Raw genomic sequence first — 13,069 nt, forward strand, 5'->3', positions numbered from 1 at the left:
CTTGCACCGTGTTCCTGCTTTTCTGCCTTGAAGGATTAATCCAGGATTGTCCTGCTCTGTCCAAGCCTGGCTAAGTCTGGCCAGACCTATTGCAGGTGCCTGTTCAGGTGAGAAACCCCGGCCAGATCCAAGGGCATTAAACCAACAGCGACTGCTGCCAGTCACTGACTGGAGCATTAATGGATTAAAAAATAAGGAAATCTGACTACAAAGAAGACAGGAATAAGGAGAATATTTATGCGAAGTTAGTTTTACTGCAGTTCCTGAATTTTATAAAATTCAGCTTGTCTGTGGTCCTTCAAAGCTGGGCTTGGCAGCGGGAGAAAAGCAATGGCACGTGTGAGAGAAATCCAGGACTTCTGCTTTATTGCACTGACAGAACCAAATTGTTCAATCTGTTGCCTCATCTGTTTCTTGCCATCGCTGAGAGTTGTAAAGGTCAGGCCGTGGCAGCACAAGGAATCTAATGGTTCCCAGGCTGCCCCTCGCAGCGTTCCCAGCTGGCTCCTGCCCCTCTCCCATTGATCCGCCAGCTCCTGCCTATTTTGGGAATGCGTCACAGGCAGAACTTCGGGAAGGAGCAAGGTGGGATGAGCAAGGCTCAGCTCCGGCCTCAGTGCTGCTCTCCCAAGGAATAATCCTCATTCTGCTCGGGAATGTACAGGAATGGCTGCTGGGTCACACTGATTGTGGGTGAATGTGGATAAAGGAGGTAGTGAGGGATGCAAATAAATACCTAAAAATCTGCTGGGGGAAACCTTTTCCAGTCTGGTCTTCAGCGTGCTGTGCAATGTAATGTCTTAAAAATACCAAATGTACAGATAAATACAGGCAAAGTGCTTTGGCATCCTCCTGGCCTTCCTCAGTGCATCCTCTGATTCTCCTCGAGCTCCCTCTCTGCTTTCCCATGGTTTTCATACATGACAAATGGTGGAGCTTCCGTGGAGATTAATGGCACGCTCTGGGCAGTGTCTGACAAGAGAAAAAACAGAAATAAAAGGCAGTTCTTATTCCCTTCCTGTCTCCTGTTAACAGGCTTGCTTCCCAACAACCCTTCACCTTTGCGGGAGCCACTCTGGTGCTTTATATCCCATTAACCCTGAAGTTTTCTCCACCGGAATCCCAGAAAGGTTTCCTAGATGGTCACTAAATGATCTTTAAGGCCCTTTCCAACCCACACCGTTCTGGGATTCTCTAACATTCCTGCCCCTAAACTCTTCTTGGCTTTCTGGGGGTTTCTGAGCTGAACTCCCTGAGCTGAGCTCTTTTGGCTCCTGTAACAAGATAAGAAGCACAAATGCCTTTTGGTGAATTTTCCTGGCTAAATCTCCTGGTTTGGCAAATACTTTAATTAAATCTTCACTGCTCAGCATTCTAAATTTTCTCTGCTATTGCTATTCATGGAGAAGTATTGCCATGACTTGTTCCTCATTTCTGCAAATCTTGCTAAGTTATGCAAGCCACTGTTTGACTTCACAGAAGATCTTTGTTTTATGTTTCAACACTTGGAATGCTGCTGAACTTTACGTGTTATCTCTCTCTGTTAAAAAGAGGGGACAGAGGGCACGTTGGTCCAAGCAGTAAATGATATTTTTATACAGCCTGCCTTTATTCATATGCCTGACCCTGCAGAATTCCATTTAATTGTGCTTCCCACCCCTGCCAGGTGCCATCCTGGGCAGATCAGAAACACAGGAGTGCATCTTCTACAACGCCAACTGGGAGAAGGACAAAACCAACCGCAGCGGGATCGAGCCCTGCTACGGTGACAAAGATAAAAGGCGACACTGCTTTGCTACCTGGAAGAATATTTCTGGATCAATTGAAATCGTGAAGCAAGGCTGCTGGCTGGATGACATCAATTGTTATGACAGGTGAGTTTTTCTAGGAATTTTTGAAATGGATTTGTCATTGTAAACTCTTTTGCCTCTCCGTGATCTCTACGTCATCCCTGCTACAACCACAGCTTAAGACAAGTGAGGCTGTGAATAATTATCTTGTTTTTAGATGTTCACCTGTATTTAGGGACCAGATTCCATGTGAGTACATTGTCTTATTTGCAGAATAATGTGTTTTACCTTCTTAACAAACCCAGGTATTTCATTTATTCCTTTTTTAGCCCATTAATATTAGATTCTGTAGTGCCTTGTTATTGCCAAACAGTGCAAATATAATTATGGCAACCAGGATGCAAAATCCTCTCGTTGATTTTTCCAAAGTCTTTAGAGCTGGAAAGTCAGCACTTTGTGTCTGCAATTTACCAGATCATGGAAGTATTTTGGCAGTTTATTAATAAGCTCAATGGCAGCTCTAAGAATATTCTAAATTTCCAGTTATTTTGCTGATAACAGATGGTCCAGAAAGAACCCACGAGCAGTAACAGCAGGACTTGGGGTTTGTTAGATGCTGACTGAATAAAGGTCATGACTCTCTTGAGCAAGAGTGTTGCAGTTTTTTGAATACTCTGTTGGGTTTTATTGGCCCAAAACATTTATTTTTTGGGAAGACAAAGAATTAAGAAATAGATCCACAGTGGATCATCGTTGAGAAGTATTGAGGAATTATTTCAGCAATCTTTTACAAAAGTTTTCCTTTGTGTTTCTTAAAAGTTGAATTTTTTAAAGAAAGCCTTGCTATCCTTTCTCCCAAATGAAGTTACCCCCACTCCAGGATGTTTTCTGCTTTAATGACAGTTTAAAGCTCAGTCCCACAATCTAAAAAAAAAAAAAAAAAATCAAAAAATCAGAGATGAAATTCTCATTTGAGGCAAGAAAAGAAATTGGAAGAAGAAATCAAAAGCAGGAAGGACAGTAAGGAAGGAGTTGGCAACTGAGTAACTGTGAGACCTCATTAAGTAACTTGTGCTAATCACACCCAGCGCTGTGTTTGTCCAGAGGAGCCCAAATCTTATCTCTGCAGCGTGGGGGTGGCTTTGCTGCACTGGGAGTTGTGGGGGTGACTCCAAACAGCAGCAGATTCAGGACATCAAAGAGAAAATGTTCCTGGAAGTCACAGGGCAGGGTGACAGCAAGAGCTGGCTCTAGGGAATAACCCCGAGTTTTGAGGATGAGCCCAAAACCTCCTTGACAATCTTCAGCTGTGTTTAAAATCCTGCAATATTTCTTCAGCCTTTTCCAGTTGTGCTGGCTCGTGGTTGCTGTTTTTTCTTTCCTGATGGGAATAGTTTCAGCTTATTTGTTACAGAATATTAATAAAAAAGCCATTCCTGCAGTTAATTCAGGGAATGGAATACGCCCTGTCCCTGAGCATAATGTAGGCAGAGGAGATTGTAGAAATGTTATCATTTCTTTCTACAAATAAAATGTAAAATTTCTCCTTCTCACTCATCACCAGCCTTGTTTCATCATTTTCTTGTCCTGTTTAAATCCAGCTTGTGAACTGTTCCTCAGTGCCCTGCTGGTGGTTTTCTGTGTCTTAAAAATGGCAAAAAATGTTTCTGTTTTAATTAAACATAATTGCAATACAAAATATCAAAATTTCATTTATTTCATTAGGTTTAGCTGTTGTCTTGGTCATGTCTTAGTTACGTGGTGGATTTACCAAAGTCCACTTTGGAAATCTGAAAGACTGGCACAAATTTTCTCTGTAACAAAGATGAATGAACCCAGCTCGAGATTAATGACCTTTTCACCCTTCTCTCCTGCAGGAATGATTGCATAGAGAAGAAGGACAGCCCTGACGTGTTTTTCTGTTGCTGTGAGGGCAACATGTGCAACGAGCGCTTCTTCTACTTCCCCGAGATGGAGGTCACGCAGCGTAAGTTCCTCCTGATGGGAGTGTTCCACACGGGGCCCTCTCAGGAGATCAGACTTCTCCAAATCTCAGAGCTCTGAGCATTCCCAGGCACTGCCACTTCGTTTATTCCCCTTGGAAAGGTGCTTTCCTGTAAAAGCAATGAAAGGTTCTTCAGCTCCTTCCCAGAGAAGAAGGAGAATCTGAAATAATTGCCCGGTTTAAGACACAGAAGTTACTGTTGAATCTTACCTTAATTATATGGTTAAGGTCTGTAAGGGTGTAAATTGTTGGGCTAAAAGCCTTCTCATCCCTGTATCCCTGTGCCAGCCTGAGGATGCTCCTTTTCTTCAAAAAATCCTCTTTATCCCACCTGGAGCTTCAATTTCTCTGTATTTTTACATTTTTACATTTCTCTGTAAGGGCACGGTAACCTCTAAAAAGGGGAAAAGAGTTTTCTCCCAGATCACAGGATCCTTGTGGGCTCTTCCATCTCTGCATATTCTGTGGTTCTGAAAGACAACAAATTAGCCAGGCTTAACAAATTATTATTTTTGAAAACAACAGCTAAAAAGTGATTTGATTTTTCTTGCCCATCTTCTTCCAGTCAGGAATCTGCTGGAAAACCGAGCCCTGTTAATAACTGAGCTGAAAACAGCAAATGTCTCATGTACCAAATAGCCAGAGGAAGTTGTTTATGGAATGAAAGAACATTTTCTGCAGGATTAAAATAGCCTTTGTTGACCCAGGAGATATTGTTGTCATTTTTGTCAGTGATGCTGCTAAGGCAATAATTGACATTTTTCCCTCTCCGGAGCCCTCTCTTGGCCCAGGGGGCCGTGGCTGCCTTGGGAGCAGCTCCTGCTTTTGCAGAGCCTTTTTTGAGGTCATGTGCAGTGTCTCCACCTGCAGATCTCCCAGCCCAGCACAGAAGTGCTGCCAGATCTCTGTATTGCTTTTCATTCATTAGGAGATGAATTCTTGCAATTCCCTGGGAGTACAAACCCCCTTGCCCCCATGGCTGCTGGGGGTTAGAGGTGCAGAGTGCCAGCGTGCTGAGGGGTGACTCTGGGATCTGGGCTGTCCCCAGCTTTCCAAAGTGCTGCTTTTTAACCAGCTGTGAGTTTGTGCTGGCTGCTCAGGTCCTGGGAGCCTGCTGTGAGGATGGCAGGAGCTGTTGGAAAATCAGACTGCTGCACATTTCAAACACTGCCTGGGTTTGTTCCTTAAAAGCTGTGTCCTTGTTTTTTCCTTCCTTTCAGCAACCTCCAATCCTGTTACACCGAAGCCACCTCTGTTCAACACCTTGCTCTATTCCTTGGTGCCTATCATGGCAATCGCAGTGATCGTGCTCTTCTCCTTCTGGATGTACAGACACCACAAGCTGGCCTATCCCCCCGTGCTCGTGCCCACCCAGGTGAGCCCTGCTGCAGGATTTGGGGTTTTGTTAGGGTCATTCCTGAGGGGGATCTGTCTCATGGCTGGTCTCTGTTGCCCTCCTGATTCCGAGGTCCTAACGCTTGCTCTCCCCTAAAGCAGAGAATTAAGCTTTACTTAAACAGCCTTATTAATGATTCTTTGATGAATATATGAGCAACTACTTCATGGTTTTATGCATCTGTTTGTTTGGGAGGAGAAAAACTGAACACAGAGGGCACAGACACAGTGAAGGGGTGCTGAGGGCTGAGCTGTAATGCTTAGCTGGAAACAAAAAAAGAGTTGCCAATTCATCTTGGCCATTTGAGATGTTCAGAAAACAGCAGCTAAGAGAGGATGAGCTGTTTTTAGGGAAGCCTGGAACTGGGACACAGGTGCAGTTATAGGGAATGTTAGGAAAATCTTCAAGCACAACTCCAGGGCATAGCTCAGCTCATGGATCGTGATTCTTGTCATCTTTTTCCTCTTGTTTATTTTCTGATTTGTCTTTAAACATTCCAGTTTCAGGGGTGTTTGTGTTGTTTCAAAAGAATGAGGTTGTGGGCTCCACACTTGAATGTGACCTGGCCATTCTGCATCCAAACAAACCTTCTGGGGCTCTTGTGTGGAATTCCTGCTGCTGGGAGGCTCCAGCTCATTCTGGAGCTGGAATTAGTGCTGATACTGGAACTCCTTCCTTCAGTTACGTCTGGAGATCCAACTGAGATTGGGAGGCTTTTGTGGAAAGAGTTAAAACAGGAAATTCTAGAGACCAAAGCAGAACAGATGAAGAAAGTGTGGTTGTGGAAATGAGGAGAGAAATAATTTGGATTTTTGCAGTAGGAATTAACTTGAGCTTCTAACTCAGTGCAGTGACCAGAATACACGACCTGTCCTGCAGTGTTGTTATTTATGGTTAAAATTACAACTCCTGTTATTTTGGGTAGGATTGCCAAGGATTGATCTCTGTGTGCTCCAGCTCCTGGGATATTTGCAGTGCTGCTGCTGGACTGGAGGGTGCTGCAGGGAGCAGGATTGCCTGGGGTTGATAACTCAAGTGTTTTGGTTTCAGTTTCACAGTAATAGATAAGAGGAATTTGGGGAGAGGCAGTGGCCATATGTTGTTGCCAAATGAAAAGAACATAATTTAGAGGAAAAAAGTCTGTTTGCTGTCCTTGCGGAGAGGATTGCAGCTCCTCAGACTCCCTGCAATCTGTCAGCATAATTAGTTCATCCAGCTCCCATTTTATGGATTTGGGACTTCACATCAACCCAGTGGTCTTTGCTGGGAGATCAAATTCATAACTGCTAAATGTGGGGATAATTCCAGCGTGGGATTGTCTTCCTCAAGAAATTAAGTCATGGATAAAGCCATGGAAAAGCAAAGTGAGTGTTAAATACGTGTGGGGTATCAAGAACTTGGATTCTGGTTCTCTCTGCTTTTGCTGCAGCTTTTTCCTTGCATGGGTTGTGTTTGGGGCAGGATTTTTAATAATCTAAACACCTAAATTTTTAATAAACAGGATAATCAGCTGTTGTGTTCATGCTCAGATTGTATCTTTGGGATAAGTGTACCTTGGTGCTTGTGGGCAACAACATTTTCCTATCTTGTGGTGAGCAGGCATTAAGGCTCATGTGGAAAGTCAGGAAAAGCCACTTCTGCCTGAAGAACTACCCAGAATTATTATGTAAATCCAAAGTATAAACACTCTTCCTTATGCAGCAGAGCAGTGGTTCCCACTTGAAATTTGATTACAGCTGGTTGAAACAGGAGACAGGGGAAGCAGGAAGGGAGGGAAAGTATTGGGAACTTCATAACCATGATTAAACTTTAAAATATTTGTGCAGCTAATCTGTTAATAGTATATTTAATAACAGGGGCATGAGGGGAGTTTGTAGGCAAATGGATTTGGTTTAAATCTTTGTGTAGCAGTGGTAGAATGGGCAGGTCGGATGTACAGCAGGAAAAACAGGGATTGATCTGTGGGAGATCCAGATGAAGGTTATCCCTTTTTTATTGGTTTATTCCCAGAAACAGTGGGAATACAGAGCTGCTGCCCTGGTACCAGACTTCCAGGAAAAAATGAAAGGGTGGATGAGGAATAAGCAAAAGATAAAAATGAGGAAACGCTGATGAGTGAGAAATGGTGAAAGAAGAAGTGGTGAGAAGTAAAAGAGAGCAAAGGGGAAAGAAATAGTTTGGAATATTTACAAAGAAAAAAAGCAAGGAATACACTGTAAGAAACCTGTAACGAGACATAAAGGACAATTACTCTTGGCTTGTTTGTGCTGCTCGCTGTGCCTCACTGCTGTGTGGGGAGCTATCCAGTGAAAGCTGTCAAATTCCATCAAATCTGTCACTGTCTGTGTTCTCCATGAGTTATTAACAAATCCGTGTTTGCTGAATACATCTGTGTGTATGGAAAACACTTAAGAACTGTTCTGTCTCCTTATTTCTGTTTGAGTTAGCAAACATAAATTCATCGTCTGATAAAAGTCATGGCATTTTAAATATTTACGTGTGTGCAGTTTTCTGCAGAGGGAGGTGCTGGGACCTGGTTCATTTTCACTGGGGGACACTGGGATGGGGTGGAACTCAGGTTTCTCCCCAATATTCCCAATAAAACTGGAGTGAGGATGGCAGGGAGTTGCTCTCTGGGGTCAAAGATGCATCAGGGTTTTAATTTCTGAGCACAGGAATTCCTAAATCTACCTGAGGCACTTGAAATTTCTGGGATGATCTTTCCACCCTGGAAAAAATCCCAGTTTCCTGCTGAAGAATGAAGAATTAAGCCAGGTGTTCAGGTTTTTCCTATTTTGGTCTTCCAAAAGCCACATTTTTTTTTCTTCTTGTTGTTACAGATATTTTAATAGAAACATTTCAACACTGGAAAAATGCAAGGGAGAGGTGTTTTTTTCAAGGATTGAGTCCAAACCTGGGAAGATTAATGGCTACTTGAAAAACACACACAGGGAGAAGCCAGGTGCTTGTAGGAAATGGGAAAAGAGATTGGAAAGTTACTGCAAATCAGGACCACTGAATGTGCAGTGGGTCAGGAGCTTGAAACTGGATCCTTCTTTTGCTCCCCTGATAGAATCCATGGGCTGGTACAAGTTAAAATCTGTAACAGAGGGAAGAATTTGTGTGCAAACACCCAAAAGCCAAGGGCAGCTTTTATAGGTCAGAAAATGGTTGTGGGTAGCTCAAATTTTGGGAAAAATCCCACACTGCTTAGGGTTTTGTTGGTCTAATTGGTTACAAATATCCTAATAGAGCCATTAGAGTTGGTTTTCAGGCAGCATAAACAGCAGTGAGTGTGTTTATGTACATTTGTGTGGGTGATAGGGGTTTTGAGGGGGGTTTACTGCTCCCAGCTTTTATTTACCAGAGCTAATTCCTGACAGAAATCTCAGATTTGCATTTCTTTTGTAGCCTGAGACCCTAAAGTGGTGCCTCTTGGATTTCTGCTGGGAGCCTGAGGTGATGCTCTGTGGGCTGAAGGGGAGGACAGTGGTTTATAATCCAGAGGTGTTAATGAGCAGAAATACATCTTTGCAAAGTTTCCATGGGTGTGGAATTTATCCGTGTTTGGGGGAAGCTGGTCCCGTGGGGGAGGAGTGAGAGGTTTGGGAGAGGGCTCAGAGCTTCATTTTTGCAGTTTCTCGTTGTTCAACCTTTGTCAGAGCACAAAGGTTGAATTCATACATATTTCTGCTTATTGCTGAGGAATTTCCATAGTTCTGTGGAGCTGGAGGACTGTAATAATGGATAGGCCTGGAATAAAAAGATACTTTCAGCCCCTTGGGGTGGGTTCTGCTCTGCTCTGGAGCTGCCCTGAGCGCTGGTGGAGGAGATTCTGGTGGATCCCAGTGCTCCAAGTTCTGTTGTAGGTTTATAGTTCTGTTTTCCAATGAAGCCTCCTGGATTAATTATTGATATTAATCTGGTATTGATTATTTGGAGAAAGGGAAGTGTTGCTCAGCACTCTCCAGGCACAGGAAAGGCTCCAGTTGGTCCAGAGCATCCTGAGGGTGTGAGGGCAGAGGAGAGGAAGGGGATGGCAGCTGGAGACGGGGGCTTCTCCCAACATCCATCCCATCCCGGAGTAAAGGACAGAGGGGATGGCTCAGGTGGGAGAGTCACAGAATCCTGGAAGAGTTTGGGTTGGATGGAAACTCAGAACTCCTCCCATCCCACCCTGCCATGGCAGGGACACCTCCCGCTGTCCCACTGCCCCACTGCTCCCAGCCCTGTCCAGCCTGGCCTGGGACACTCCAGGGGCATCCCAGCTCCTCTGGGAATGCTGTGCCAGGGCCCCAGTCCAAAGTGCAGGAGCAGGAACGGAGGCGTCTCTGCTGAGGTGACAGCGAGGTTGTTCAGCAGAAGGGATGAGAGCAGCACAAAGCAGGGGTCACTGAGATCCTGGGACAGGCGCTGATCCTGCTGTTTGTTCCACAGTCCCCAGACTGCTGCCGGGATAGTTTGAAGGAATCGTTAATGCTATGATGGATCTCTGTCAGTGTCTGCCGGGTGCAGGGTGCTGGAGTTCCCCTCTGGTTCCGGATCAGTTTCTGGGTTCGGTGCTGGAGCCCAGCCCCGTTCACTGCTCGGTTCGGTGCTGCAGCCCAGCCCCGTTCTCTGCTGGGTTCGGTGCTGCAGCCCAGCCCCGTTCGCTGCTGGGTTCGGTGCTGGAGCCCAGCCCCGTTCGCTGCTCGGTTCGGTGCTGCAGCCCAGCCCCGTTCTCTGCTGGGTTCGGTGCTGCAGCCCAGCCCCGTTCGCTGCTGGGTTCGGTGCTGGAGCCCAGCCCCGTTCACTGCTCGGTTCGGTGCTGGAGCCCAGCCCCGTTCGCTGCTGGGTTCGGTGCTGGAGCCCAGCCCCGTTCGCTGCTGGGTTCGGTGCTGGAGCCCAGCCCCGTTCGCTGCTGGGTTCGGTGCTGGAGCCCAGCCCCGTTCGCTGCTGGGTTCGGTGCTGGAGCCCAGCCCCGTTCGCTGCTCGGTTCGGTGCTCCAGCCCAGCCCCGTTCGCTGCTGGGTTCGGTGCTCCAGCCCAGCCCCGTTCGCTGCTCGGTTCCGTTCCGGCGGGGCCGGTGACGCTCCCGCCGTGCCGGGGGTTCCCGGGGCGGCGCTGCCCCCGCGCGGCCGGCGGGGAACAGTGCAGGGAGCAGTGCAGGGAACGGTGCAGGAAGCGGTGCATGGAGCAGTGCAGGGAACGGTGCAGGAAGCGGTGCATGGAGCAGTGCAGGGAACGGTGCAGGAAGCGGTGCATGGAGCAGTGCAGGGAGCAGTGCAGGGAGCGCTGCAGGGACCCGTGCATGGAGCAGTGCAGGGAGCGCTGCAGGGACCCGTGCATGGAGCAGTGCAGGGAACGGTGCAGGGAGCAGTGCAGCCAGCGCTGCAGGGACCCATGCAGAGAGCCCTTCACACCCCGGCCTTGGCAATTCCACGTGGGGCAGCTCTGTGTGTTTCTGCGCTGCTTGTGCTAACACGGCTCTAGGGACCTGCAATGGACGTTTCTCCATGTAATTATAAAATAATTCATTTGATTTTCCTTCTAATAATCCTGTTTTCCCCATTTTCCTTTACTGACAATGCTGGATTTCTTTGATTGTCGTTTAAATGATGTGTTTCCGGTACAGGAAAGTTTTGCTGTCCCCGTGAATATTCCTGTCATTAACTCACAACTAATTGACTTTGTCTCCTCTAAGCTGTTTTTGCATCCCGTTCTTGGTGTAAATAGTAATTTCTCTTGCCTGTGTTTTTTCCCCCTCTGCAAGCACGCCTTTCATATAATGATTGAGGTAAGAGGATGTTTGTTCCTGGCTCTGGGGCTTTCTGGGGATGTGGGAGACGTGGTTTGCTCGGAATTGTGATTCCTCAGTATTTTGGCCAAGCCATCTGTCAGCATGTGTGGTTTAAAAACGCAGCCTTAACCTGTGTTTTGTGGATCTCCTAAAATTCCCTGGAGTTCCTGAGAGTGGGATCTGCAGTGTGGGATTGATCCTGGAGCGCAGGGACATGGCCAAGGGGATCCATCAGCCCAGCACAGGGATTTCCCTGGAGCAAGGGGCACATCCCACCCACTGTGCCCTGGCCTTGGCTCTCCATTCCCATCTCCCACCTGGAAACACCACCTGGAGCTGTGGGGTCTCCACATGCTGATCCTGGCCTTTTGTGGGGTGCAGGAACTCTCAAAAATGGATCAGCTGGAGAAAAACAAAAGTACTCCTTCACCACTGTCTCTTCATTTTTCCCACTGACCAGGAGTTATTTTTATTTGTATTGAACTCCAAGTCACTGGGACCCCTTAATTCACAAATTGGGTCATTCCTGCTCAGCTTTTCAATGGAATATTGAAAACATCAAGATCTGAGGTGTAATAAAAATGCCCAATTTCTGTCATCATTAAAGTTCTCTGATGAATACCTGAAATACCCTGGAAATGCAGTTTAGAAGGAAGATCTGATGGTTTAAATGTATTAAAAATTAAATATTTCAATATTTTCCTGACTGTGCCTCCATAACCCAGAGTTGCTTGGATCTCTGTTCCATGTTTGGCTTCCTTATCCCAGTCAGGGGAGCAGGGCCCTGCCTGAAAGGAGCTGCTCTTGATGGATTTGAGTTCCACAATGCTGAGCTGCTCTCTGATCTCAAGACCCATTTTTGAGGACACTCAAGAAACCCCATTCCTGGAAGCCACCCTTCCCTGAGGAATACTTTCCTATGACTCAGTCTGAGGGAAGGGGCAGGAAAAGGGAATTGTGCCCTGGATTTTTGAATAGCTGGGAAATCTGGGAGCCAAATTTATCCCCCTGCCATCCCTGCTGGCATTGTGGCCTCAGCACCAGAGATCAGCCCCAAAGCCACACGGGAATAACGGGGCCTCTGGAACATTGAACAGTTTTACTTGGAGCAGAGCAATTGGAAATATTATCCGTGTAAAAATTGTCCCTGGAGCTGCAGAGTTTGGAGTTGGATTTTTACCAAGGTGTTTAGAAAAAATCAGAGGGGAAAGAAAAAAGAAAGCTTTTCTCTCCAGTTATGTTAACAGCAGGAATTGTGCTTCCCGCTTGGAAAGGCCGTGGCAGGTGCTGGGAATGTGGTGTGGAGATCCAGGGATTTTAGGAAATTGGGAATTTGGTGTGGGGGAAGTGGTGTGGTCTGATGGGGAATTAGGAAAGCACCAGGGTTTGCTGCCACTTTCACTTCCAGCTCTTGGCAGAGATGCTGGAACTGAGTTCAGCAAATCTTGGAGGTTTTTGGTTTTCCTGATGGTTGGGGAAGAATTCAGGCACAAGTGCTTCCAAATCCCAGCAGTTTATTGGGAGGAGGGCATGGGAAGGAAGGGGAGTCCAGGTCACCGGAGCAAAGGGGGATTTGGGGTTATTTCCCACAAATTTCTCTGCATCAGACAAGGCAGGAGGCTCTGAATTTGAACAGTTCATTAAATCAGGGTTGGCTCTGGGGGATAAATTTGAGCATTTTGTTCCCACTTCCTCCTCTAACAACAACAAACTGGATTTACAAATATTCATTTAGTACAGTTTGTATTTTACAAATTGAGGGCACCGCTATCCCTGGTGCCTGGAATATTCCAAGAGGGCTCTGGCACGGAATGAAAGGCACCAAGGGAGGGAAATCTTTGCTCTCAATTTTGGTTTTCTGTGCTGCAAATGTTGATGTCAAAACTTCGAGCGCTGTCACTGTCACATTGACAAAAGGATTTCCTCCTTTTTGGGGACAGTGTTGCAGTGTGCCTCTAATTTGAATTTCAAATGCTATTTATTCTTTTTCCAGTTATTAATTTGTGCAATGAGGTTACTGCTCTGAATCTTTCTCTGAAGCTTGTTCTTTTTAATTTATTTGTTGTTGTATAGAAAGCAGAGAGTGGATGTTTATTCCTG

The 13,069-nt window shown here is 46.2% G+C and overlaps 1 protein-coding gene across 1 annotated transcript in view; it reads left to right on the top strand.

Annotated features, from left to right (window-relative positions):
* ACVR2A (activin A receptor type 2A) overlaps positions 1-13,069 on the top strand; it is a 52,169-nt gene that overhangs the window by 28,270 nt on the left and 10,830 nt on the right. The window contains exons 2-4 of the mRNA XM_063401021.1: positions 1,667-1,874; positions 3,668-3,777; positions 5,016-5,170. Coding sequence (XP_063257091.1) covers positions 1,667-1,874; positions 3,668-3,777; positions 5,016-5,170 — 473 coding nt within the window. The remainder of the gene's footprint in view (positions 1-1,666; positions 1,875-3,667; positions 3,778-5,015; positions 5,171-13,069) is intronic.

This window comes from Prinia subflava, chromosome 6 (genome assembly GCF_021018805.1).
Source record: "Prinia subflava isolate CZ2003 ecotype Zambia chromosome 6, Cam_Psub_1.2, whole genome shotgun sequence".
Taxonomy (NCBI): Eukaryota; Metazoa; Chordata; class Aves; order Passeriformes; family Cisticolidae; genus Prinia; species Prinia subflava.